This window comes from Hirundo rustica, chromosome 13 (assembly GCF_015227805.2).
Source record: "Hirundo rustica isolate bHirRus1 chromosome 13, bHirRus1.pri.v3, whole genome shotgun sequence".
NCBI lineage: Eukaryota > Metazoa > Chordata > Aves > Passeriformes > Hirundinidae > Hirundo > Hirundo rustica.
The window spans coordinates 2,934,130-2,961,286 of record NC_053462.1 but is presented as its reverse complement, the minus strand read 5'-3'; the positions used below and the strand labels follow the sequence as shown (position 1 = coordinate 2,961,286).

Below are 27,157 nucleotides of genomic sequence, written 5' to 3'. Positions count from 1 at the left end.
AGAATGAGACCCCCAAGGGCTTCAATCAGTCCCCATAAGGGGAAAGGAGTGCTGGCACTGTGATGCCTGGCTGCAGCCTCCCTCCCAGGGATGCCTCAGTGCTGGCAGCTCCCACACACAGGCTGCTGTGCTCACTGAGCCCTCCAAGAGGGAATGGGACCCCCAGGGGCTTAAAGTGGCGTCCCCAAGGGCAGCCTCAGTGTGCTGGCATCTCTCCACACACAGGCTGTGGCACTCACTGAGCCCATGAAGGGATAGGACCCCAAGGGTTAAATCAGCCTCCCTAAGGGAAACATGGTAGTGGCATCATTGTGGCTCCCAGCTGCAATCCTGTGAGGCAGCTTCAGCTCCAGCCCCTGTCCTTTCCCCTGTGGAACAAGCACTTCACACCCAGTGGTTGGTGTTGCTGCTCCAGACAGGGATTCCTCACCCATCAGAAAACAAAAAGATGTTTTTTTCATCTCTTACCCGGAAAAAGCAGAAAGCTCCTCACCCTTTTTGTGGCAGCGGATGCAGTTCGGGGTTCAGACCTTCCCGCACATCCTTTGCTCATCCTCTGCCTCTGGTGCCGGGCCTGGCTCTGCGCTGGGCTGCAGCTTTGGATGGAGAGAGCCAGTGCTCACTGAAATCCCACCCAGCCCATGCTGGGAGGAGGCATCTTAATAAAGAGTCATATTTCCTTCTTTTTTTTTTGTAACCCAGTTTGGTGATGAAAAGCATCCTCAAGCTGGCATCAGGAATCCCTCCAGTGACACTGCAGAACAGCCCCAGCCCTGATGTAGCAGGTATTTCTGCGGTTGAAGCATGAGCAATTCTGCCTTGATTAAATAGCTGGAACCATCCCAAGACTCCTCACATCCCTGGTCCAACTGAGCACCTCCTCCCCCAGGGGGTTCACCCTGACACCATGTGCCAGGTTTTCTCCAGGACCCAGCAGCCATCCACCCCTGGGAGACTCTGCATGTTTCCAGTCACCCAAGGGATGGCTGGTCCCCTGATGTCCCCTGTGGCTGTCCTGGGGATGCTGGCAGAGCCTGGCATGGGGGGAATCTGAGGTTGGTGTGCCCACAGAGCAGAGGAGGAAAAGGGAGCAGGTTGGAGAAGAGCTTTATTGGGAGATCCTGGACATAATAAATAGGGGTCACATTGGGAGATGATGGTGAGGGTCTGCGGGCACACTGTGCTCCATGGGGTTTGGAACCGCTTCTGCCCTTCTGAGTAGGACACCTCCCTGCATCCAATCTGCCCCATCCTGCTCCTTCTGCCCAGCAGCAAAGCTGGCGCGAGGGTCGCTGCCTGCTGCCCCTTTTGGGATTGGGACAAGGAATAACCTGGCAGAAACGGTGGCAAGGGAGTGTTTTGGGGAGCAGCATGGGGCAGAAGGGGTGGGAGGGCAGGGCCATGGGTGCGGCAGCGCCCGGCTGTCACTGTGCCAGGGCCTGGATGATGTCCTTCACCAGCATGGTGCCGATGACCATCTTCTCGCTGTTGATGGTCAGTTGGGCTGTGGAGCCCTCGCGCCGCTCCAGGGTGATGAGCACCAGGCTCCCGCTTGTCACCGTCTTGGCTGCAAACCTATTGGGTGGTGAACACAGGACTTCAAGGCAAGCTCTCCCTTGTCACCTCCTGGACCCGTGGGATGCTCCAGTGGGGACAGGCAGGTGCCTGCCATCCATGGCCACTGTCACATTTGGGTTCATGCAGGCTCCTTGTCCTGAAGGAAGCCCTGAGTGTCCCTGCTGTGATTTGGGTGGGAATGGAGAGGTGACAGAGCCTGTCTGATCCAGGTGTGGGGGTCCAGCTACCTGTACTCATTGCTGGCACCGCAGGGCACACGGCCCACGTTGGCAGCCGAGGTCACTTGCTGGACAATGGTGTGGTCACTTCGGCATTTCTCCGGCAGCGTCAGCTTCTCTGTGATCTCACTCATGCCCATCAGCTTCCCTAGAGTAGGTAACAGAGGCACCTGCCTGTCTCTGGCCACACACCCTGCTGGGCCCTGCTTTGACATGCCCAAAGCAAGCCCCTCCAGCTCCCTGTGTGCAGGTTCTCCGTGACATCCTGAGCTGGCTGCTCTGCTTGCTCTTGGTTCAGGGTTCAGTGGATTTGGGAAAATCCTTCATAGCCCTTCCTAGGCTCATCCCCATGTCCGTCTGGTGGCAGCAGCCACATCCATGGGGATGGGCTCCTCTGGACAGTGGCAGCAACAGGCTGGATGCTGCAGGGCACCAAACACCCCCCACTCAACACAGGCCCCATCCATAGGGTCAGGGTGGGGATGTGCTGATCCAGAAGCACAGGACCACAGGGCATCACTCACCGGACACAGTTCTGGGAGCACCAGGGGTGGCATGAGCCCTTCACGCTTTGTGGGGACCCAACAAGGCCACCCTGGCACCAGGGTGGTCACCCCAGCCCATAGGCTGGTGGTGCAGGAGGGGGTGAGGGGAGCAGAGCTAGTCTAGGGGCCAGCTGAGCAGCCACTTACCCTCACCCGGCTGTGCCAGGTGCTCTAGGGTGACAGCAAGGGCGGCAGAGGGGACAAAATTGGGGGTGAGTGTCAGTGGTGGATGCCCATGCAGCACCCTCTCCCCATCCCTGGCCCCACTCACCCTGCTCCTTCTTGAACTCGTTCTCGCTCATGAAGACAGGGGCCATGAGCTCCCCTACGGGTGGCTGGATGGAGACGTAGAACTGGCGTGTGTGAGTGCTGGGGAGACAGGCAGGTGAGAGGGGCACATGCTCAGAATATGTCCCCTGTCCATGTCCTGCTTCCCATCCCTGCCCTGGACAGGGGTAAGCGGGGGAAACTGTGGCACAAAGGGCTCAGGAATGGGGGGAACCTGTCAGGCTGCACCTGGAGCTGCTGCTGCTTCCTTGTCCCCTGCAGGGAGGCCTGTGCATTTCCTGCTGTCCCCTGACCGCCCCATGCCCATCTGAGTGTCTCCTCTTCCCTGGAAGGATTCTGGTGTCTGTCCTGCTGCCCTCGATCCCCTGGGATTCCTCATACCCTATTTCTGCTGTCCCCTGTCCCTTGCTACGTGGAGGGATGTTGACACCTATCCCACTTTCCCCGTATTTGAAGCACCTGACGCCCTGATCCCTGGGGACACCCATCCTGCCCTGCCCAGTGCCAGATGCTCACCACAGCTGGAAGTTTGCCGCCTGGGTGGAGTCACAGAAGTCGATGCCCATGACCACGGTGGCTGTGTCCCCTGGTGCCAGGCACTCTGGAACCACAGGGCTGCCACTACATCCCACATTCCCACCCAAACCCTCTCCCCATTCTCCCACAGCGTCATGGCCATGCCGCGCCATGCCATACCGATCTCCGGGAACTCCTGTATCCGCATGCCGGACAGTGGCTTGGGTTCGTTGACTCGCAGGTTCTTCACCTCGGTGTCGGTGTTGTTGGAGATCTGGATCTGGACAGCCACCATGTGGGGGTCGCCCGGGAAGGGCCGGCGGCTGAAGCAGTACTCAACTGCAAGCCCCTCGCCTGCCATGCGGTGCAGCAGCTCGTAGGTCTTCACTGCACTAAATGCTGGGCTCAGCAGCTGCACCAGGGGACAACGGGGGCTGCTGAGGGCTCACTGGAACCCCTGTGGATGGCAGAGGGCCCAGGATCCCCACAGGTGATGGGGGCCTGGGGCCTCCCCAGGGAGGACACGGGGGACACTTACGGTGGGTGTCAGGGAGGTGTCGGTGAGAGTGAGGCCCTCCAGGTCGGTCACCAGGCTGGTGGAGATGATGCTGCTGGAGGGGATAGGCTGGGGAGGAGGGGGAGTGACTGCAGAGTGGGGAGGAAAGGGTTAACAGAGCTTACAGCCCCATGACTGTGAGGATAGCCCCATGGGGACACCCACACAGGGACAGTTCTAGTGGCTCAGCTCCATGGGGACAATGCCATTGGGACAGCCCTGGTGGCACAGCTCCATAGGAACAACCACATGTGGACAGCCATGTGGGGACATCCTTGGTGGCATAGTCCCATTGGGACAACCACATGAGGACAGGCCCAGTGGCACAGCTCCATGGGGACAACCACATGGGGACAGCCGTATGGGGACAGACATGGTGGCATAGTGCCATGTGGGCAACTCCACGGAGACAGCCATGCGGGGACAGCCATGTGGGGACAGCCCTGGTGGCATAGCCCCATGGGGAGAGCCACACAAGGACAGCCCAGCAGCACAGCTCCATTGGTCTAGACACAACCCTGTGGGCTGTCCCTGCGCACAGCCACACAGGGACAATCCAATAGGCACAGCTGCCTGTCCCACAGCCACCCTCTGGGGACAAGGACCCCTCACCACACCTGTCCTTGTCCCAACTCTGCAGCTCCCAAAGGACTCATGGAGTCCTGATCGCGCTGGGGTGAGTGCTCATGCCTCAGTTTCCCTAGCACCACCATCACCACAGCATTTGCATATTCCAGGCAGCCACTCACAGTCATCTAGGTCAAGCAGGGAGATCTCCTTGGGGCTGGCTTTGCTCCTGGGGGGCTGCAGGGGGGCAGAGATGGGGAGTTCAATAGGGGGTCCAGTACCCCTGTGCAGCTCCCCATCCCAGCCCATCCCAGCCCTCACCACCTTCCTCTGCTTGGCCTCTGCCTCAGAGCCCGAATCGGAGCCAGAGGAGCTGCTCTCGGAGGTGCTGGCCTCCTCTGATGAGGTTTCGGCATGGCCCTTCCTCCCCTGAGGGGCCTTCTTCTTGGCCTTCTTTGCCCCTTCCTCCTCTTCCTCTTCCTCACTGGGGCTGTGGGGAGAGCCCAGCTCAGGGGACTGAGGTGGAGTTTTCGCTGGGAGCACCCCCCTGCCTTCCCAGGGTGTACCTGCCCGCACTTCCCAAGACGGCCTTATGGGAACCTTCCTTGTCCTTCCTCTTTGGCCTCTTCTCCTCCTCCTCCTTGTCCTCCGACTGCTCCCCGCTGTCTTCCTCCTCCTCTTCCTCCTCCTCGGTGCCAGAGCTGGAGCTGCCAGAGCTGCTGCTGCTGCTGTTCTCTTCGCTGCCAGACTCGGGCTCTGTGGGGGCACAGCTCAGCCCTGCTGCTATGCTCCCCCACATTCCCCCATGTCCCACTTCATCCTCCATCCTCCCACTGCATCCCCATACCTGCTGCTGCCTCCCCACTCCATTCTCCCACTGCATCCCTGCATAGTCCCAGTGCATTCATTCCACGGTGTCCCCACTGCCCACCCCTGCGTCCCTCCACATCTCCTGCCATGTCTCTCCCATGACGGGGTGTCCCCACTGTCACATCCCCTGGCCAATGCCCCACCATTGTGGCACCTGCCTGATGGCCACAGTGACCACTGCCCAACGTCTCATGCCATCAGGTCCTCACCACTGTCTGCCGACTCCGTGGGCCCCGACTCGCCCTCTGAGTCAGAGTAGAAAGGCTTCTCCACCTTCTCCTTTCTCTTCTCCCGGCTGGTGCACTTGGTCCACTCAGGAACCTGCTGGCACAGGGTTGATGGAGCAGGGCCATCACCCATGACTGGGGGATCCACCCTTGTCCCCCCATCCCCAAGGAGATGTGTGAGCATTAGAGAGAGAACAGGGGCAGGTGAGCAGTACCTTCTGGGGCTCTTCCAAGACCCTGAGTTAGTGTCCCCACATTGGCCCCTCCTCCCCCATGCATCCAGGCTGCTCCACACACCTCCACATTCCTCACGGAGGGGTCAGGAGCCTCGTCTGGCCAGTCAGGCAGCTCCTGGTAGCCCACAGCCTTAGCATTGAGCAGATGGGACAGGGAGCCCAGTTGGAAATGGTCCCGATCTACAACGAGGTGAGAGGAGGCAGCAACTCAGGGACAGCCATGCAGCATTGTGGTGATAGCTTAACCCGTATCCCAGTGCCCTGTGATCAGGGATGGGTACCTTTGAAGGAAGACTCCAAGATGGGAGCCGGTTTTTGGGCCAGGAAGAGCTTCTTGGCATACTTGTTCAGGGCCCCACTCTTCTCGGTGGGCACAATGAGCTGACGGATGAAGCGAGCCCGGTCACGGATGTCGTAATTCTGGTCGTACTTGGCCAAGTTGAGGACATACTGGGTCAGCAGCTTGCTCTGTGGCAGAGAACATGATCAGGGTTGGCCTCTCCCTCCCTGCCAGGGAAACTGAGGCACACCCTAGGATCACACATCCTCTGTACCTGCTTGGAGTTAGTCAGGTAGAGCTTAGCTGCCAGATTGATGACCTGCAGCTTGACGATGTCCTCCTCGTTGGTGAAGGACTTGGCCATCTTGCGCAGCACATCAGGTGCAATCTTGGGCACGTGCTCGCAGTACTCGCCGATGAGCCACAAGATGCTGGCCCGTGCCATTGGCACCTGTAAAATGCCCTCGGACATGTGGCACTGCTGCCATCCCCCGCTCCTGTGGGTCAGCAACACCCGAACCAACCTGGATGTTGTCAGTGAGCTTGGCCATGTGCTTGATGATCTCACTGTGCTGGGCCGGCTGCATCTGCAGCAGCTTTTTGATGACCACCACGGATTCGGCCACCACCAGCTCTGCGGGCAGAGACCCAGCTTCAGTTGGATCCTGCCCTGAGAGCGATGGAGCTCCCATTTCACCCTTGCCCTGTGTACTCACCATCCCTGTTGGAGAGGAGCTGGACCAGGCCATTGAGGCAGGTGTCCCGCACCTTCCCGATGTTGGTGGCACAGCGCCCAATGGCTTGGATGGTGGCTGCCACAAAGTCCTTGTCCATGCTGCGGATGTAGGTCTGCACAGGCATGGAGGACACACATGACATGTCACCCATGTGCCAGTGCCAGGCATCCCCCCTGGCACTGGTCACACATTGGGACCCTTTGGAACCGCTGATGGGGTTGGTTTGGCCTCAGCCCACTCCTCCTGGAGGGGCTCTCCTCTGCCCCCTCCATGGTGGCAGTTTGGCACCAAGAGCCATGCCAGGGTGGCAGCCTCGGTATGGCCATGGCATACCTGGAACTCTCGCAGGATGGTGGAGATGTTGGTCTCATTGGCCAGGTTAGTGAGGACCTCCAGCTGCGGGAAAGAGGAAGAGATGGGCAGCATAGGGGCATGGTGACAGGGCATGGGAGCCTTGATGACCTCCTGTCCCCAAGGCATGAGGACAGCTGCCCCAAGGAAAGGGCTCCGTGGAGCCCCAAACCCACCCCTGACAGGTTCTGACAGGTCCTTCCAGCTCACCTTGAGGATCTTGATCTGTGTGGGGTCCGTGGAGCGGATATAGAAACTTTTCAGATAGGGCTCAAACATCCCCTGCATGCACAGACAGAGACATTAGTGTCATCTCCATCCTCCCCACCTTGCCAAGGCCACCTCCAGGCTCTGGTGACCTTGCTGGCTAATCCTCATCTCAGTCCAGAGTCAACATAGCCAACTCCTCCCACACCACGTCTGAGACTCACCCGCCGTTTGATGGACATGGTGGCCACATTCTGCAGCACAACATACTGCACCTCACTGTGGGGACAAAGAGGGCACCATGATCAGAGGGCCAAGGCCAGACACCCTCAGCAAGTCCCTGTGAACACAGGCCAGGAACCACCACCAGGCTGGTGCCACCAAGATGCTGTTGCCACATGTCTGGACTGGGTCAGCCCAAAAAGACCTCCAACCTGATGTCCCTCCAGGGATTAGCTTTTTGGAGGTCTCTCACAGGGTCTTGGAACTCCCCATGGGTTCCAACAACTGGGGTAGAGGGGTAGGACACCACCACAACCCAGGTGCCACAGACCTGTGACTCCGCAGGAGCCGTACCAGCGCCTTGGCAATGACTCCAACCTCTGCCTTGGGTGCCAGGTGGAAGTAGAGCTGTGCCACGGCCATCACCACCTATGGACACATACCCAAGTGTCACCTGGTGAGAATGGGGGACACCCTGAGGAATGGCTGTGTCCCCCGGTCCCACTCTCAGCACTTGGAGGTGGCCTGACCCTGAGGACACCTATTCCTGGGGTCCCTCAAGCACCCCAGTGAGGCCTTGACCATGGGGACATCATAAGCCCAGGCTGATGGACACCCCCAGTGGCCCTGGGGGATGAACAGGGTGGGAGTGAAGGTCTCACCGCAGCGTTGCGGCTCTGCAGCAGGGGCTTGGTGTTCCGCAGGAGCAGGCGGTGGTCAGGGTCCATGACGTAGGGCTTGCGCTTGGCCAACGAGGCTGCCTCTGCTTTGGCATCCTTAGCGTCCTCCTCCTCAGAGCCATAGAAAGCCTTCTCAGTGTTCTCCTCCAGCAAGGACTCCTGCTGGCAGGTGAGACCCTTTGCATCCCCAAGAACACTCTCCCTTCACCCCACCTCCATAGGAGCTCCCAGGACACCCCAAGGCTCCCAGGGCATCCTGTGCTCCTGAACTCACATTCTGGTTGGGGCTGAGGAACTGGGTGCGGGCGTAGCGGGTCAGCATGTTGATGATGACCACCTGCCCCCACTCCTCCACATCGATGAGCAGGTTGCAGAGCTTGCGATAGTTCTTGTGGATGAGGTCTATGCGCTCTGGGCATACCTCCTCGAATGCCATCACCACGCTGCCAGCCACCAGCTGCAGAGGGAAAGCTCAGGGTGACTTACTGGAGTGGTGGCATCATCAACAAAATGTTGGTTTGGTGGGGATGGTGACATCTTCATGAGGGTGCTGGTTTGGTGGGCAACCCTTCCTTGTAGGGATGCCAGCTCAATTGAGTTGGTGAATTCCCCATGAGGATGTTGGCCCAGTATGGAGAGCAACACTCCCACAAGGATGCCAGTTCTCCAGGGATGGCTTCATCCCCAAGAAAACACGAATTTGGTGGGAACATCTCCATTCCCATGAGGACACCAGGTGTGTCACAGGCAGGCCAGTGATGTTCCCAGATTTAGATGTGAGGGAGACATAGCACCCTACTCACCGTGGTCTTGTCCGCCAGCAGCTTCTCAATCACTTCGATGAGCTGGTCCTTCTGGTCTGAGTCGAGGCTGTGAGGGAGGAGCAGGGCAGGTTATGCTGGACCAAACTCCTCCCCATCCCTGCCTGTACTAAGCAGCCAAGACCCTTATTGGTATACCCTAAATTCAGCAGCTGACCACCCCATTACCTGTAGAGCTTGGGGATGGCATGGGCGGCTGTCTTGCGCACGTACGGGGACATGTCTGAGGCGGCCTCCTTGATGGCCAACATCATGATGGGCACGATTATGGGCACACGGATGCTGGACAGGACCCGCAGGGCACTGGCACGGATCAGCTGGTTGGGGTCCTGTGGGGACATGGGGAAGGTGCAGTGCTGCTGTGGGAGGCTCAGTGCTTCTCCAGACCTTCCCTGCATCCTCAAACCAGCCCACCTTGAGTCCTCGCTGGAAGGTGGAGATGGAGAGCAGGGCCAGATCTTGCTGCTCCTCTGCATAGCGCACCAGGTACACGTACACCAGCTTCTTCACCTGCAGGGTGAAGGTGCCAACTCAGAGCCCCCCAAACTCCAGCCAATCCCCAAAACCAGGGAAAGTGACAAACCCTGGGATGCCACCAGGGCCACCCAAGATCTTCCTCACCTCAATGTTCTTGCAGGCAACATTTTTCACCACAGCTGGGAAGAGATCGGAGGCATTTTTACCACGGGCAATCATCTAGAGGGAAAAGAAGTGGTGTGACACTGGGCAGCTGGCACAGCAGGGGCTGTGCATGTACAAAATGACACAGTTCAGCACCAGTGACAACAACACGCACCGCCACAATCCTCTTCATGGCCTCCAGCTTGAGTGAATCCTTGTTGCTGTCGAGCATCTCCTTGAGGTCATCATGCCTGAACCCCACCAGGAGGAAAAAATTCCCATTTTCACATTTTTACCTGGTTTTAGTCCTTTTTTTTTCTGATCCGAGCGTGCCATCAGGCCAGCAATCCAACTCTTCATCATGAAATATTTATGGGGACAGGAGTTGGGTTACAGCCAGGTGAAAGAAGAACCGGAGCGACTGGTATGGTGCTAGCATCCAGTGCCATCCTCATCCCACGCACTGGGACGAGAACCCCGTTCCATCCTGGCTGTGGTTGTCACCCTACATTGTCCCTAAACCACAGGTGCCCATCACCACCTCCACCCTGGCTTAGCTGAGTGTCCCTTGTCCCCTCATGGACATTATGACATGGATGTGCCAGCACACCCCAATGCAAAGCCCTTCCCTGGTCCCCTCCCTGGACTGGGAAAATGCCATCAGCCTTTTTTCTAAGGGTCACTGGTCCCCCCCTAAATGGGGGGCACCTGCAAGGCTGTGTCTACCTGCAGCAGCTGAGGGTGACACCCATGGGATGATGCTCGTCCAGAGCCACCATCACCAGAGGGTCCTGGGGGCGCTCCCTGGGGGAGTCTTACCGCGGCGGTGGCCCGGTGGTGCCAGTGTCCACTGCGGGCTTGGCACCGGCGAGTGGCCGCAGCTCATCGGCTCGCAGGGCGCTGTAGCAGGTGGGTTGTCCAGCCTCGGTGGCCAGCACCGGGCTTGTCACCTCCTCGGCCACATCACCACCCTCTGGTGTTTTCTGCCAGCCAGCCGGCCCCACCGGTAGCTGCCGCAGCAGCTTCTGCACCGGCGGCAAGGACATCATAGCTTTGACTGGCGGTAGTGGCCCTGGGGACGGTGACAGGGCTGTGGCCCCGCTCCTCTGCCCAGCACAGTGGGCTGAAACCTGATGCCTTGGTTGGGATTGGATTGCAGCCTGATCAGGACGCTGTTCCCAGTGGATGAGGCCAGCTTGGGATGTCACATCCTAAGTGACATCTGACCTGCAGCTGGGACTTGGGGACACTGCAGGGAGCTCTTTCCCCAGTGTTGAGTGGCTCAGTCCTGGGCAGGGAATGCACATCATGGTGAGATACTCTAGCCGGGTGACAGGGTGGCATAATGTGGGTGTCTGACCTGGGTGGACACTTGGTGCATTTGTCTTGCCCCCTGTGCCATGGATGGCTCACACGAGTGGTGACAGACCTGGTGTGGCTCGGGCGAAGGGCAGCACACAGATTATAGTGACACTAATGGGTGTGGGGGACACTGCAAGGAGGTCAGGGGAAAGGGGATGCTGCCGTGAGGGTGGTGACACTGCCAGAGTGGGAGGCACTGATGGCAGATCACTGAGGTAACCTGGACAGACTGGGGGACACAGCCAGGGTGTCAGGGCTGGAGGATGCTGTCAGAGTGGGGGACACTGCCAGTGAGGGTCAGGGACACTGGCAGACACGGGCACAGGGGAGCACTTCCAGGCTGGGAGACATTGCCAAGGAGGGGTCAGAGAGGGGGAGACTTGGACAAACTGGGGGACACTGCCAGGGGCTCATGGGAGGGACACACACTCTGAGATGGGGACAGTGCCAGTGGGTCACAGATAGAGAGCCCTGCCAGTGGATCAGGGTCGGGGGAGTTGTCATACTGGGGGACACAGCCAAGGGTAGGAAGAGTTACACTGCCAGACTGGAGCAAGGGACACTACCAAGGGGTCAGGAAAGCAGGGGACACTATCAGATGGGGATACTGCTAGCAGGTCATGGACAGAGGCCACATCCAGAGTGGGGGGCAGTGCCAGGGGCTCAGGACTGGATGGACACTGTCATACTGGGGGGCATTTCCAGCAGGGTATCAGAGGGAAGGGGACACTGCCAGGGGCTCAGGGAAGGAGGAGCCCATTGAGATGGGGACACTACCAGCAGGTCACAGATCAGGGACACATCCAGAATGGGGGACACTCTGCAGCATTAGGGAAGAATACAGGGAGAGGGGACACTCCCAAACTGGGGACACATTCAAAGTGGGGGACACTGCCAGGGAATCAGGACTGGAGGGACACTCTCATATGGGGGGACACTACCACAGGGACAGGGATGGGGGGACACTGCTGGACTGGAGGACACAGCCAGGGGTAGAGAGCATGATGCTGTCAGACAGTGATTCAGTGATTTCCTGCTTGGGCAGCAGGGAGTGGGGGGACCCTGCCAGAGTAGGGGACACTGACACATTGGGGCGGGCCTAGAGACATCCCTGCAGCTCCAGCAGCACACTGCCCCATTCCTCTTGGCCCCTGCGCCCGCCCAGGAGCCTGTCCCACGCAGGGGTGACATTCCTCAACACCCACCCCCCCACACCTCCCCACCCCCCTACGCTGGGGACCTCGATGCGGTGGAACGGGAGAGCCACAGGAGCCAGCAGATCCCGTGGTGGGAGCACGGTGCCCGGGATGCCCCAGCCCGAGGGTGGGAGGTTTCCCGCACCTGTCCCCCAGCCGCGGTGTTCCCACAAAACCCTCTCCGGCCTTTGCAACTCGCAGTGACGGTGGCGGCGACGTGACCGCGTTCCCCGCCCCAGCCCTGTCCCCATCCTCACCCTTATCCCTATCCACATCACCATCCTCATCCACATCCCCGTCCCTGTCCCCGTCCCCATCGGGGGCCGCTCCGGCCCCGGCTCGGGTACCGCCTCCCCGCCGAGGAGGGCGGCGAGGGCCTGCAGCGGCGGCCACACGGGCAAGGCTCGTCCTCGTCCCCTGCGCCCTCATTGTCCCCACCTCTTGTAGTCGGAGGAGAAGATGCCGCCGCTGGCGGGGTCGTGGCCGTACTCGGGCTCGCCCAGGCTGGAGGAGCCGCCCTTCTCCTCGCCGTAGGCCGGGCTGGCGGCCATGGCGGCGGGAGGGATGCGGGATGCGGGATGCGGGGGGGACGCGGGAACTGATGTCAGCGCGGGCGGGGACGGGCCCGGCCCCGGCCCCCGCCCGGGGGCAGCGCCCGGCCGGATCGACCCTCGCCGGCATCGGGAGCGGGAGCGCAGGGGAGCTCTGCGGCCCCGGAAGGGTCCCTGCGCAGCCCCCGCACCTGCACAGGTTTGGGAGAGGGACACGGGTGATTTCAGGAGCGATGCTGGGGACACAGCTGTGGTACAGTGACTGTCACTGAGCTCGCAGCCGCACACACGCCACTCCGGAATCATGAAAATCTACAGTGATAGTAATAGGCGTTATTGTGTATGGTTATGATTAGACGTATTTAAAATAGATTACATTATTGTAAATAACATGTTTGGATGTCATAATGTGCATTATTATATCCTACTACGTTGCGTTTTATTATTATTGTTATTTTATATGTAATACTGTGTGCAGTATTGATAATATACGGTTACTTATATATTACATATAATTTATATGTTCTATTACGTGCTGCATACCGTATACCATATAGTGCGTGTTATTTATTACAGTACATTATAATATATTACAGATTTCATTAATTATGCAATCCTATATATTTGCCATATTCAATCATACTATATTATAGATAATCCACAAACCATTCTACAGTTTATATATGATATAATATACGCAAGATGTTATATATGCTATATGTTAAACAATATTATATTGCAGATTATATTAATTCTATTATATGCTATATAGCATATAGTATTTAATGTGGTACGTATTACATATTGTGTATGATGTGTTATCTATTGTATGATAAAATTCAATATTTTATGATCTATATTCCACATGATATCTGAATTATTACATGTATTAGGTATGGTATTAATTTATATTACTCTTATAGATATTGTAATGGGTATTGTAGTTAATATTTAATATTATCAATAACATGATAGGAATTATGTACTAGATACTTTGTCATATGTTAACTATGTTATACTATGCTAAATAATATTTGTATTATTATATTTGTATTTAACATCTGTAGTATAACATATTGTCATATGTTATACTACCGATGTTAAATACAAATATTATTATAGATATAACTATACATATTAAGATGCTTCTATATATTTTATATAATATATTACTATAAATTATATCTATTATAAGATATCGTTATTGATATTGTTATAGTTGAGATTTTGTTCGCATTTCTTTGATTTTTCCCAGGTACTTTATACTATTGCAGATACTCCTGCTATAGTTTCCATCATTTCTCCAGGCAACTGACCAACCCCAGAACTGGTGCGGATGGGGCAGCACTCACCTCATCCCACACGACGAGGAAAAATGGCCAAGGTTCAATCAGCAGAATTGAATAAAGCATCTAATTAATGGACAGTAATTAATCTTCAGCACAGAGACACACTCATTCCAGCCCTCCCTGGGACCCCACAGCCTTCCCAGGGACCCCAACCCTGCTTGGACTTCGGGCCTTCCTGTGGACCCTGCTGCTCTCCTGGAGACCCCAACCCTCAGGAGACACAGAGAAGAGCCAGACTTTACCTTCTTTCTCCACCCAAACACTGATATAATCCCACTGGACATTCCCTTCTCCCGTCTGAGCTGCCTCAGCTCTTTCAGCTTCCCTTCCTACAGGAAATGCTCCAGACCCTTGGTGGCTCTCTGTGGTGTCTTTCCAGTATGTCCCTGTCCCTCTCATTCTGGAGAGCCCAGCACAGGACCCAGCACTCCAGGGGTGCCAGGATCACCATGGGTTGGTGACTCACCCACCCCTCACTGCAGAGACACTCTACCCCATCAACTGGACCATCAAATGAAGAGGTTGACCAGGACTGGACACGTAGCTGACCCCTGGGGTACGCCACCAGTCTCCAGCCAGACCTGTTCCAGCCTTTTGGCCCATTTTCAACTCAGCAGTCCTTGTAATATTCATTTTCTTGCTCAAAATTAAATGCCAGCAGTGAAAGAGGCAGATGTTTGTCTCAGGAGGCCATGGGGAGCAAAGAGCAGCTTCTCCCTTCAAGGTGGGTCAAGGTGGGGCATCACTTGACAGCAGCTTCTGGGAAAACTGAGAAAACAACAAATCGAAGAGGGTTGGCTCAGGGTTTCCATGTAACTGTTTATTGCCACACAGGAGGATTGACAAGTCACCGGTGCAGTTCTGGTCCCCAGGGGAGGATGCTCCAGCCCCACGTGCTCCCCAAGAGCACCGTCACCTCCATCACTGCAGCGCTGGGGACACCTGGGGAAAAACAAGAGGTTTGGTGACACTTGGCTGGAGCAGGTGCCAAGGTGTCCCAGGGTGGTGGCACCTGATCTGGTGGTGGCACCCACCATGGCGTGAGCAAGGTGGCCCATTCCCAGGAGGGCGAGGGCGAAGTGGATGCAGTTGTTGGTGATGGCGTTGTACTCCACTGGCTGGTCCATGGCCACCCGGATCCGCCGCTGCAGAGCAGCCACGTCCAGCCCTTTCTTCCTCCGGAGCACCTTGGGCGAGCCCTTTGTCCGCAGGAGGTGGCTCTTGCCGTGCTTAGCCACAATGCCTGATGGCGTCATCTCCGAGCTGCCTGCAGGGAAAAGTGGGTTCTATCTATACCCCATGTCCCTTCCATGGAGATGTCTCCATGCCATGGCACCTCTGGGGCTCACCTTCCAGGTGGATGATCTCCCCGTCACCGCAGTAGATGCCAGCGTGGGCGCAGCACCAGCCAAAGCCCTTGGAGGCCAGCGGGAAGAGGAAGAGGTCCCCAGGCTGGGGCTCAGCCACCCCGTTGGGGACCACGGTGAAGTGCAGTTCCAGCAGCTCCTCGCAGATGAAGAACTTTGCAGTAGTCACTGCCCCAGACACTGTCTGGGGATGCAGCCGTGTTTCAGGGCCACCGGTGCCCTGGGGCCACCGGCAGCATCACTGACCTGCTGGCTCATCCCACATCCTTGGTGGCTTAAGCACAGCTTGGGTCTCGGGTCTCCGTGGATGGAAACCCTCTGGGAAGGGGCTGCCTCCTGTAGGCGCTGAAGCACCCATGGGTGCCGAGGAAAAGGCAGGGTGTGCAGGATTCGGCCCAGGTGCGCCAGGGGTGAGACGGGCAGTGCAGAGCACAGGGGCAATGCCGGCACTTACCTGCGTGGAGTTTCCCATCTAGAGGGACAAACACCTTGCATCAGCCCCAGGGGCACCCGTGTCATGGCTCAGCCCTGGCCTGGGCTGCTGCCACCCCCTGCTCAAGCCCCTGGCTGGGATTCTCATGCCAGCACCCCCAAACCTGCCGCACCCAGGAGTCCAGCCAGTCCGGGGCTTTCGAGGTCGGATGGAGGGAGCTCATCTGTGGGGAGAGGGGGCAGGGCAAGACAGGCACCCGTCCCCTTCTGACACCCGTCCCTTGTCACCACCCATCTCTGCCAGCGCACAGTCCAGCCCAGCCCAACTTCCCAGGACACATATCCCCCCCTTGCCCAGATCCAGCACCAGGCAGGTCCCAGCTGTGGGATCCCAGGGGCACTGGGTACTATGGCAGAGGGGTGGGATCACCTGGATGCAGGTGTCCTTCCTGCCGGCTCCCCTTTTACCTGCGCGAGGAAATTAATCTGCAAGAAAACACGTCCTGAGATACCCCGTACCTCGGGGACTTCTCTGTCCCCACAGTTGTAGTGACATGTCACCCTGCTGAAACCCAAGCTGCAGCCTCAGTGCTCATTCCGTGCCCTGCTGCCTCACCTTGGGGTCACCTCCAAGGTCCCCTCACTCCGGTGTTCTTCCCAAGGTGCCGCTGCTCCAAAGGTGGCTGCGGGGCAGGACTTCAGCCTGCCCCGGCGGGCACCGCGGTGGCTCTTGGCAGCAGCGCACGGCTCCACCAGTGCCTGGGAATGTGCCCGGACCAGCTGCACCATGGCACTGTGCCCATCCTGTAGGGCCAGTCCCAGGAGGAAAAACCCAACCTGGTGTGACATTTCATCCACAAACCTCTTGGGTGACCCCAAAGGAGTCATGAAACAGCCCAGTGACCACCAGGTTTATGACAAATCAACTCTGTGCCAAAACCCTCTGGCCCTGTGAGGCCATCAGCCTGTACCCAGCCCCATGTCCTAGGGATGGCCACCAGCCTGTCCCCAGCCCCGTCGCCCCAGAATGGTGCATGCCCGGGTTCAGCTCCAGAGTCACATTAAACTTTAATCCTGGTGCCGGGGGTCAGTGAAGGCTTTAGCAGGGCTCAGGTGGGTGACTGTCACCCTCTGTCATCGGGCAACCTCCAAAGAATCATTTATCAAGGAGCCTCCAATAAACAAGAGCTAATTATAGGTGAAACCTGAGCCTGGCCTGGACCCAGCTCAGTGCAGGCGGCCACGTTAACCCTTCCCAGCCACTGCCAGTCCCACAGCCAGGGGGAACTCCTGGAACTTCATGTCATCTTCTTGTTGGTTTTGTCCCCTTCTGATCTCCACCATCCTCTCCTGGTCTCTGTTGTCTTGTCCACATGTACCCATCACACCCTTCTCATTCCCATCCTCCCCTCCTAGTCCCCATCATCCCGTATCAGTCCTTGCTGTACCCTCATGATGTCCATCCCCCCTTATTGCATCCCACTGCCCCCTCATGATCTCCGTCACACCCTCCTGGTCCCCATCATCCTCACTTGGTCCCTATTGTCATGTCCTGGCCTCCATCATCCCTTCTTGGTCACTGCTGTCACCTCCTGCTCTCCACATTTGTCATTGTCTCTGGATTACCATCAGAACATACAGGTTCCCATTGTCCCCTCCTGATCCTCATTATTGCCTCCCAGTCCTCATCATCTCCTCCTTGTTCCCATCACCCCCTCCTGATCCTTGTTGTCGCCTCTTGGTCCCCATCATCTCCCCTCTCTCCCCCACTGACTCCTCTTCATCTCCATCATCTCCTCCTGGTCCCCACTGTCTCCCCTTGGCCCCCAATATCCTGATTCCCATCATGTTCTCTTTGTCCCCGTTGTCTCCTCCTTGTCCTCACTGTCCTGTCCCATTCCCCACCACTCCATGCCATCACCAACAGGAGCAGGACTGCCAGGACAGTGGCGCTTCCCTGGGTCACTCGATCTCCCCAGCCAAGCTGTCCCTGGCCAGGGTGCATCCACCAGCTCCCAAGAGACAGTGGATTAGGGTGGCTGGAGCCCTGGAGCTGCTCCTGACCGCAGGTCTCAAGCCCATCGCCAGCATCTTTGGGTAATTAGTAAATTAGTAATTAAACACTCTCTGCCTGCTGAGGGGAAGGGGGGCAGATCCTGAGGTTTTAGGCTGGGTAATCCCGTGGCATCTGCCCCAGCATCTGTCACCGAGCCGAGTCACGACCCTGCTTCGGGCTTTAACATTTGCTCCTTCACCCCCACCCACCACCCAGAGCCCCAGGGCTGTGGCATCATGTCGCACCCAAACCAGGCCAGGTTGGGCCCCCAGGAGTGCCCAGTTGGGTGTTCATGGAGCTGCCATCCCCAGGAAGAGGACAGGGTGCTGCTCCACGGGGAGCCCACCATGGGGACAGCACCCGCTGGGTGTAATGGAGAAACGGGGTGGGAAACCATATTTTTGTAATTATTGGCTTTCCTGGGGGTGCTGATGATTGGCTAGCAGCAGATGGTTGGCCCAGCTAATCCCCCTCCCAAATCCCTGCTCCAGAGCTGGCTTTTACCCTACGGCAAGGAGGGGACGGGCAAATTAGCCGACTCAGCTGTATCGCCACGCCGGCCGCTCCCCACTGTCCCTGGTACTGGCCGCCGGTGTCCCCATGGGGGGGCTGGCACAGTGTTCCTGGCACGCCCAGGTCAGGCACTGGGGGGTGTTTCACCCATGGTTGAGAGGTGTGGAGGCACCCAAGGGCCGGGCAGGGAGGTGACAGCTTGCTCCCACCGCATTAGCCCAGCGTCATAATTCTGCCGCGGGAGGAGGCGGCCACTGCCGCAGATGGTGGTGGTCAGAGATCTGGGTCAGGACAGGGGGCTGTGGGTGGGACAGGGCACCCTGGGGAAACGGGGGTCCCAGGATGGGAGGGGGCTGGAGGCAGGGGGCATGGAGCCGTGGCGAAGGCAGGGATGGGGTCATGGCGCAGGCGGGAGGGATGGTGGAGCCGTGTAGAGCCAGGAAGGGTGATGGAATGTTGCTGCACACGGGGACGTGGTGCAGGCAAGGCTGATAGAGTGAGTCACAGTGCAGACAGTTAAAATGGAGAAACACTTCAGGCCAAAAGGATGGAAGCAGTTTGTAGGCAAGAGGATGGAGCCATGCCGCAGGCGGGGGGACGCAGGAATGCTGCAGGCAGCGGGGATGGAGCCACACATCAGTCAGGGATGCCGGAGGGGTGACCCGCAGCCCCTGGATGCACTGGCGTCACTGGTGCCAGCGCTCAGCAGGGACCTGTTGCCAGTGCCTGTCCCCTGGGACACCTTCAGGGCATCAACACCCCTGAGCCCCTCTGGAAGGGGCACAGCAGGCCGGGAACCCCTGTCCTCAGCCTGGCCCATCGCTGGGGACAGGCCGGGCCCGTGACGGTGGCCATCCGCCACCCCCCTGAGCGGGGCGGGGGGGGTTTAGCGGCTAAAGCCCACAAATCCCAAATTGTGCTGCCCTGTTACCGCGAGGGTTTAGCGGTGGTTGCGTAACCCCGGGGGCCACCTGGCCCCCACCCTCTGCCGTGTCAGCAGCCCCGACATCCGTGGAGCCTCCCGTCCCCGGGAGGGGATGCTGAGGCACAGCGGGGGTCCCTACCGAGCATCCCCCCCTCCTCTCGCCATCAGGGCCGGTAATTAATTACTTGGGGGCAGGGAAATTACCCCCCTTAATTACCACTTTTCGTTATTCCCCTCTAACCGCCTTAGCGAAGGGCTTATGCGCTTACAGGACTTGGTGGGTCCCAAGGGGAGGACGACACATATGGGGGGTCCCCAGCCCGAGCCCCATCTCCCACCTCCGCCGCAATCTCGGCCTGGCAGTGCCGGGGGGACGGGGGCACTGGCAGGGTGACACCTCCACGGCGGCCCGCGGCGGCGCGCGGGAGGGGGTGGCTTGGGTGTCGCGGGGTTTAGGGTTACAGGGCTGGGGCTCAGCACCTTTTTAATTCTTCATCGCGTGGCTGATTGATCCCCCCCCGCCCCGCGCAGACACTAAAGATTAAGAGGGTGACAAAGAGGCGGCTGCTTACACAGCGCCCGCCGCTAAGCCGCCTTGAAGAGAGCAAGGCAGGAGCCCCGCTGGCCGCAGAGCCGCAGCACCCACCGCCTGGCCAGAGCCTCCGCGGGGATCCAGAGGGACGGCGCGGGGACAGGTCGGGAGCGCCGGCTGCGGGATGGCTGCGTCCCCGGCGGGGTCGGTGGTGAGCGCCGGGCTGGATGAGAGTCCCACGGGTAAGAGGTGGTTCCACTGGGCAGGTGCGACTCGGAGGGACATGGGTGTTTCTCTGGGGTGGCTGGGCCCCCACTGTGGTCATTCCCCAAGGTGCCTGGGGGTCCTCTTCAAGGTTCTCCTCTGGGATACTTGGAATCCCCATAATGGTCAATCACCGAGATGCTTGGGGTCCTCCATTGCAGTTTTTCTCTGAGATGCCTGGGATCATCACGGCCTTCTTCTGGATGCCTTTGGCCCCCATCGTGGTCCTTCTCTGAGATATCTTGGGGGTCCCTATTATGGTTCATCTCCAAGACACCCAGTGTCCCCATCATAGTTGTTTGGGATTTTTGCATTCTCCATTGCCATCCTCCTCCAGAGTGGCTGGACTTCTCCTCATGGTCCTTATCCCTGGGTGCCCAGGGTTCCCATCATGGTCTGCTAGGATGCCTGGTGTCTTCAGCTGTCATCCTTCTCCAAGATGCTGAGTTCCCATCATGGTCCTTCCCTAGGCCAGGATGCCTGCATTGTCTGACCCTCTGCAGGGTCAGACATGGTCCTCCTTTGTGTTCCTTCTCCAGGATCCCTGAGGTCCCCAGCTGTGCCCCTGCTGCGGGATTCCTGTGGTCCCCAGTCAAAACCCTCTCCTGGATACCCGTGGTCCCTGGCCCTTCACCAGGATCCCCACAGTTCCCTCCTGTGACTCTTGTCTGGGGTGCCCCATGTCCCCAGAGCTGTCCCTTCCCCAGGACACCTCCCATCCCTGATGGCCGCCCTTCTCTGGGATGCTCAGTCCCCTTCCTGGGGTGCCTGGTGTCCCCCTCCCTAAAGAACACCATTTCACACCTTTTTTATTTTTCAAAATCAATCCCTGTGAGAGCTCGTCCTGCATCACTCTGTGTGCTGGGATGTGGGAAGAGGGGGAACCCCTCATGGAGTCCCTGAGGTATCCCCATTCATGTCCCTAGGGTCAACCAGCAGAGACAGGAGCCACCCCATTTCCAGGATGCTGGGAGGCAGCAGGGACTGGTGGGCAGTACGAGGGACATTGGGATGCCCAGAGTCAACCCAGACATGACGGTTCCATTTCCACAGGGCTGACCCCGGCTCCCGGGAAAGAGCTGAGCCCGGTGCTGCTGTGCAAGGTGTGCGGGGACACCAGCAGCGGGAAGCACTACGGCATCTACGCCTGCAACGGCTGCAGCGGCTTCTTCAAGCGCAGTGTCCGCAGGAAGCTCATCTACAGGTGGGAGCAGGCGTGGGAGTCCCCACGGGGCAGGGAATGGGGTGAGGGGACCCTGCAGATGGGCATCCAGAGGGGCAAGAACCAGGGCGCCATGGACAGACGCCGTGAAGGACAGGACACCCCGCAGGGCAGGGACCCCAGGAATGGCCACCCAGGGAGTCAGGGATCCAGAGGATGGACACGGTGGGGCAGGAGTAGGGGGAACAGGCGCCTAGCAGGGCAGGGACACCCAGCAGAGCAGGGATCCCATGGGATGGGGCAGCCGCCAGGGAAGGGATGGACACCCTGTGGGACAGGGAGCTTGGGGCAGGCACCCTGTGGGGTAGGGTACCCCAGGATGGACACTGAGCAGGCCAGGGCCCCACGGGCAATGGGTGGGGCAGAGACCCTGGGGTACTTAAAACCATGCAGGGGACAGGCATGCAGGGGGAGAGGCACCTGTGGAGAGGGTGTCCAGAGTACCCTGGTGGGGCCACAACACCCATCCAGGCAGAGCATTTACTAGGACTGGGCACCCCTGGAGTGGGGACGGGGCACCCACTGGGGACAGGAGACCTCCTGGGGACAGGGTGCCCACAGTGGTGGGTGACATGGTACCTGTGGGGGACAGGGGCCACCTCAGGGGCTGCAGCCAGGTGCCACCTCTCCCCATAGGTGCCAGGCAGGGACGGGGCTGTGCCCAGTGGACAAGGCGCACCGTAACCAGTGCCAGGCCTGCCGGCTCAAGAAGTGCCTGCAGGCTGGCATGAACAAGGACGGTAAGACTGGGGGGGGACACACAGTGACAAACAGCAGGGGGTGACGGCGGGGTGGCCGGTGCTGATGCTGCCTTGTCTGCACAGCTGTGCAGAATGAGCGCCAGCCCCGCAGCACAGCCCAGGTGCAGCTGGACAGCATCCAGCTGGATGCTGAGCTGCCCCCTGAGCACGTGGCCACCACATGTGAGGTGCCCCCATCACCCTGTCCGGCTCCTCGTGGTCCCGGTGCCACTGTCACCCCGGGTCCCCGGGTGCCCACACCACCCACCAACCATCGCTTCATGGCCAGCCTGATGACGGCCGAGACCTGCGCCAAGCTGGAGCCCGAGGACGGTGGGTGGCTGCCGGTGGAGAGGGGGGTGGCTGGGTGGCGGATGTCCCCACGGTGCGGTGACAGTCGGTGTCCCTTCCACCCCTGCAGCTGATGAGACGGTGGATGTGACGGGCAGTGAGCCGGAGCGGGCAAGCGGCGAGTACCAGGTGGCGCCGTACCCGGCAGCCAGCCCCGAAAACATCTATGAGACCTCAGCACGGCTCCTCTTCATGGCTGTGAAATGGGCCAAGAACCTGCCCGTCTTCTCCAACCTGCCCTTCCGCGACCAGGTGGGGCTGGCAACCTCCACGAGGAACTGGGGGTCTGCCTATGGGGTGACAGGAACCCCCAAAAAAGTAGCAGCCAGTTGGGGTGGCTGGAGCCTCTCCACAACATTCTTGGGGTTCCCCTGCAGATGCTCGTCAGCCCAACCGGCTGTGGTGGCTACAGGTCCTGGAGACTTTGGGGGTGACAGGGCTTTTGGGGTTTCCCCCCACTCTCCCCAGGTGATCCTGCTGGAGGAAGCATGGAGTGAGCTGTTCCTGCTCTGTGCCATCCAGTGGTCCATGCCCCTGGAGACCTGCCCACTCCTGGCTGTCCCCGAGCCGACCCCTGGGAAGCTGCTGCCGGCCACCCTGGACGTGCGGGCACTGCAGGAGACCCTTGGCCGCTTCAAGGCACTGGCCGTTGACCCCACGGAATTTGCCTGCATGAAGGCCGTGGTGCTCTTCAAACCAGGTGAGGCCACCCCCAGCACCCACCACTGGCCATCCCCGTGCCCCTCCCCGGCCTGTCACCCCCTTGTCCCTGCAGAGACCCGTGGCCTGAAGGACCCCGAGCAGGTGGAGAACCTGCAGGACCAGTCACAGGTGATGCTGGGCCAGCACAACCGTTCCCACTACCCTGGGCAACCCGTCAGGTACCGCTGTCCCCACGTCCTCACAGGTGGCACCAGGGTGGGACACCCACCCATGGCCACCGCTCCATCCCCCAGGTTTGGGAAGCTGCTGCTGCTCCTCCCCGCGCTGCGCTTCATCTCCTCGGAGCGCGTGGAGCTGCTCTTCTTCCGCCGCACCATCGGCAACACCCCCATGGAGAAGCTGCTGTGTGACATGTTCAAGAACTGAAGCCCCTTCCCGCCGTCCCTGGCTTGTTTTGTCACCCTGCGCTGGCACCCTGGCACCCTGGCCCTGGGGTGCGAAGGTGCCCACGGCCCCATCGCTGGGGCAGTGTCCAGGACTGTGGAATGCTGCTGGCAGCTGGGACCAGCTCCCCTGGGGGCGGAAGGGGGATGTCCCCAGGTGAGTGCCCAGTGCACTGGCAGCAGCTCACTGACGATGCCCCAAATGCTGCAGGAACCCAGGCACAGGCACCTTGGCACCACGAGGACCTGCTGCCACCCAGGCGTCACCGGTCTGGGGGGACGCTTCCTCGGGGACGAAGCCAGCCTGGGGCTCGACATCGGCCAGGGATGGCAAGGGCCAGGGAGAGGTGGCGCCGGCCTCGGAGTGGCACCAGCCCAGGGGTGACACTCGCCAAAGGTGGGGCCACCTCGGGGTGCCACCAGACTGGGACGCCCTCAGGCTGATCCCAGGCCAGGCTGACACTGGGCAGGGGTGACCCCAGCCCCCGGTGACATGCGGTGACAGAACCTTGTCCCTCCGTTCCGGGGTCTCCCACTTGTGTCCCCCGTTTTATACTCGGAATAAAGAGAGTTTTGCAGCCGGAGTCCCTGTGCCAATGACTTGGGTCCCCGTGGGTGGGGGACCGGGGGGACCAGCTGAATGTTAATAACCTGAATAGAAATAAATGAAAATCAATAATCTGAGTAGAAGCACCTTGAAAATAAATGATCTGAAAGGAAGTAAACTAAATATAAGTAAAATTAGTATAAATAATCTGAATTAAATAATCGATATAAGTAAGATAAACAGAAAAACAGGAATAAAAATAAAATAAAAATAAATAACTTAAAATTATCTGAATATAAAATAGATAAATATAAATAATATCTTTGGAAATAATCTATTGGAAAGGATTCGAATTAAGTAATTCCAACAGAAATATAATGAAACTAAATAAACTGAAATACTCTGAATGGAAATTAACTGAAAATAAACTATCTTACTGCAAGTAGATGAATATGAATAATCTGACTGGATAAAATGGGAATTAAATAGTACGAATACAAACAAAATTAAACGAAATAATCTTAATAGAAATAAAAAACGTGAATTATTGGAATATAAATTATAAGGAGATTTCAATTTGCTTTGAAATCTCCTTAATGGAATAATCGGAATAGAAAGAAAATAAAACTAAATAATCTGAAATTATATAAATAGAAATAAATGGAGAATAAACAAACTGTATATAAATAAGACAACCATAATGAATCTCATTGGAAGTCACCTGAATTAAATTATGTGGACAGAAATAAAATGAAATAATCTGAATAGAAATAAAGTGAAAATAAATAATCTGAATACAAACAGTCTACCTAAAACTAATCTGAAGAGAAATAATCTGAACTAATTAGAAATAATACCGAACATTTGAAAATAAATTATCTAAATATAAATGAAATATAAATGATCTGATTGAAATAAATTGTTTATAAATAATCTGTATATACATAAATAAAAATAATGTGAATAACAAGCAAGAGAAATAGAAATTCTCTGAACATAAATAACGAGAACGTGAATAACCAGCACTAAACGATGCGAAGGGAAGCGATCTGGAGCCCTGGCTCCCCATCCCAGCTCCTCCACGCACACGGGATCGGGATGCTGAGCTGCTCCATGCACACGGGGCTCGGGAAAATCCACAACTTCATAACCCCATGGAACAAACGGAGCGAGCCCCAGACCCCCGGGATGTGGGCAGGGGGCGGCAGGAACAGCGTCCCTCTGGGAATTCTTGGCCTTTGCAGAATGACACTTTTATTTGTCCGTTTTTTGTCAGTTTGTACAAGATTCCGAGCGCGGGCGACGCGGGATAATATATCCTCTTCCATACAGACTCTGTTTAGTTTACAAGCAGCGACTTTATAAATTACTTAGAAAACTTTCCATGAAAAATAACAATAAATTCCCCTTGCAGCCCTCCAGTAGTCAGTACATTCAGCCCTCTGGAAAACCCTCTGGGACCCCAAATCCTGCCAGGGAAGGGCTGGGAAGGAGCAGGGGAGATGCCGGGGGAAGGGGGCCCTGGAACACACCGTAATCCCTCCAGTCCTGCTCAGCTCCTGCCAGAGCTGGATTTCATACACACACACATATATATATTTCTTTGACATATGTTTTTCTTTATACATATAACCACAAATATGTTTTATATATATAAAGAAACATATTTTCTATATATTCTATATATATTCCACACATTAATCTATGTCAAGAAGTCTGTTTTATTTACATATTTTCCCCTACATTCCATACATTTTTATATATATGAAGAAATAGAGAGAAAATATATTTCTTTATATATACTATATATTTCCTTTATATATTTCTTTACAGAGAAATAGACTCTATTTTATATAAAGAAATATATAAATGTATGTGAAGAAACATATACAAACATACATATTAAACATATATTAAATATATGTTTAAATCATATAACATTAAATATGTTTCTACATAGACAAGAAATACATTAAAATATATATAAAGTAATAAATATTCTTTATATAGTACATATATCCTTTAAACAGAGATACGTCCTTATATATAAATATATAAGCTTATATACATAAAGAAACATGTATTCTTTATACATAGAATATCTTATATATTTATATATAAATATGTACTATATATAAGAAATAGAAAATACATAAATGAATTGTCTTAACATTCTTTTATGTATTTTTAATTATACAGAGAATACGTATTCTTTTGTGTGCATATTTTCTTTATATATAGAATATATATTATTATATATGTTCTTTATATATCTCTCAAATATATTTTCCTTATATAGAGATGAAATATATATAAGGAAAATAAATATATTCCAAGAGAAATTAGATACATATACATATATATACACAGATATACACATATATACATACACACACACACATGTATATATGTGTGTGTGTGTGTGTGTGTGTGTGTATATATTTGCCCAAGCCAGATCTGACGTCCCTGCTCTCATCCCACAGGGATGAGGAAGCTGAGGATGAGGCTGAACCCTTCACTGTCCCCGGGATCTCCTCCCCTGGGGCTGTTTTAAGGGCAGTTCTGGGGTTTTTAGTTCAAGAGGCTCAAAAGGCTGGTTTGGCACCAAGCACTCGGATGCTCCCGGCAATCCCAGCTCCCAGAGAATTTGGGGCGGCTCCCCAGGAGTTTCCTCTTTTGTGGTCACCATCCACCTTCCCAGTGCACCCAGGTTGGTCCCCAAAGCCCCATCTTCCCCTCTGGGGCTGGGAAAATCCCATTTTCCCCCACGGATGGGGGTGATTGACTTGGTCTTGCTCCACCCCCAGGATGCAGCCCCAGGGCCGATGCTGTTCCCACTCTCCCTGCGGCATCTGTCACTTCCCCCGTTGGAAAAAAAAAGAAAGATAACATGAAAAAAAAAAGAGTCAAATTTCAAATATCAAATAAAAAATAACCCCAATAAATAAACCATCCCTGGAATGGGCATGGGGAGAGGGGACTGAGGAGCAGCTCAGCCAAACCCAGGCATGCCGGAAAAAGACAAAACATTCAGGAAAACTCAATTTTTTGCTATTTTCCCAATTTTGATGAAATTCTGGGAAAGGACAAACCCCAGCCCAGCCCACCTGGGAGGACAGATCCA

General features: G+C 56.3%; 2 protein-coding genes across 6 annotated transcripts; one reads left to right on the top strand and one right to left on the bottom strand.

The window, feature by feature from the left end:
• Positions 1-1,090: 1,090 nt before the first annotated feature.
• On the bottom strand, positions 1,091-12,652 carry AP3B2 (adaptor related protein complex 3 subunit beta 2). 3 transcript variants are annotated; one of them, XM_040077685.2, is made up of 27 exons: positions 12,517-12,652; positions 9,696-9,771; positions 9,521-9,595; positions 9,314-9,409; positions 9,068-9,228; positions 8,882-8,948; positions 8,353-8,535; positions 8,061-8,237; positions 7,730-7,827; positions 7,401-7,455; positions 7,180-7,251; positions 6,952-7,014; positions 6,598-6,730; positions 6,406-6,515; positions 6,156-6,332; positions 5,883-6,069; positions 5,663-5,781; positions 5,348-5,459; positions 4,835-5,024; positions 4,590-4,758; positions 4,451-4,505; positions 3,684-3,790; positions 3,326-3,557; positions 3,146-3,230; positions 2,613-2,710; positions 1,806-1,944; positions 1,091-1,575 (listed from the first exon to the last, which is right to left on the bottom strand). In XM_040077685.2, the coding sequence occupies exons 1-27, from the start codon at positions 12,627-12,629 to the stop codon at positions 1,425-1,427; spliced, it is 3,300 nt and encodes a 1,099-aa protein (XP_039933619.1). In that variant the 5' UTR covers positions 12,630-12,652; the 3' UTR covers positions 1,091-1,424. The 3 variants fall into 3 exon arrangements, with proteins under 3 accessions (XP_039933619.1, XP_039933620.1, XP_039933621.1); XM_040077686.2 differs by having other exon boundaries at positions 4,593-4,758; XM_040077687.2 differs by lacking the exon at positions 9,696-9,771 and having other exon boundaries at positions 12,517-12,641.
• Positions 12,653-19,730: 7,078 nt separating this feature from the next.
• Positions 19,731-24,128, top strand: NR2E3 (nuclear receptor subfamily 2 group E member 3). 3 transcript variants are annotated; one of them, XM_040077676.2, is made up of 8 exons: positions 19,731-20,045; positions 21,121-21,271; positions 21,926-22,029; positions 22,114-22,362; positions 22,451-22,632; positions 22,849-23,080; positions 23,156-23,261; positions 23,337-24,128. In XM_040077676.2, exons 1-8 carry the CDS (start codon positions 19,988-19,990, stop codon positions 23,467-23,469), a joined length of 1,215 nt encoding a protein of 404 aa, XP_039933610.1. In that variant the 5' UTR covers positions 19,731-19,987; the 3' UTR covers positions 23,470-24,128. The 3 variants fall into 3 exon arrangements, with proteins under 3 accessions (XP_039933610.1, XP_039933609.1, XP_058278396.1); XM_040077675.2 differs by having other exon boundaries at positions 22,849-23,261; XM_058422413.1 differs by lacking the exon at positions 22,114-22,362 and having other exon boundaries at positions 22,849-23,261.
• Positions 24,129-27,157: the final 3,029 nt, after the last annotated feature.

Excerpts from the sequence above, each read along its gene's own strand:
- NR2E3 (XM_040077675.2), top strand. The coding sequence starts at position 19,988 with ATGGCTGCGTCCCCGGCGGGGTCGGTGGTGAGCGCCGGGCTGGATGAG. Across the intron at positions 20,046-21,120 it reads GCTGGATGAGAGTCCCACGG|GGCTGACCCCGGCTCCCGGG; the intron begins GTAAGAGGTGGT and ends CCATTTCCACAG. Across the intron at positions 23,262-23,336 it reads TACCCTGGGCAACCCGTCAG|GTTTGGGAAGCTGCTGCTGC; the intron begins GTACCGCTGTCC and ends TCCATCCCCCAG.
- AP3B2 (XM_040077685.2), bottom strand. The coding sequence starts at position 12,629 with ATGGCCGCCAGCCCGGCCTACGGCGAGGAGAAGGGCGGCTCCTCCAGC. Across the intron at positions 7,015-7,179 it reads CACAGATCAAGATCCTCAAG|CTGGAGGTCCTCACTAACCT; the intron begins GTGAGCTGGAAG and ends TCTTTCCCGCAG. Across the intron at positions 5,782-5,882 it reads CTTGGAGTCTTCCTTCAAAG|ATCGGGACCATTTCCAACTG; the intron begins GTACCCATCCCT and ends ACCTCGTTGTAG.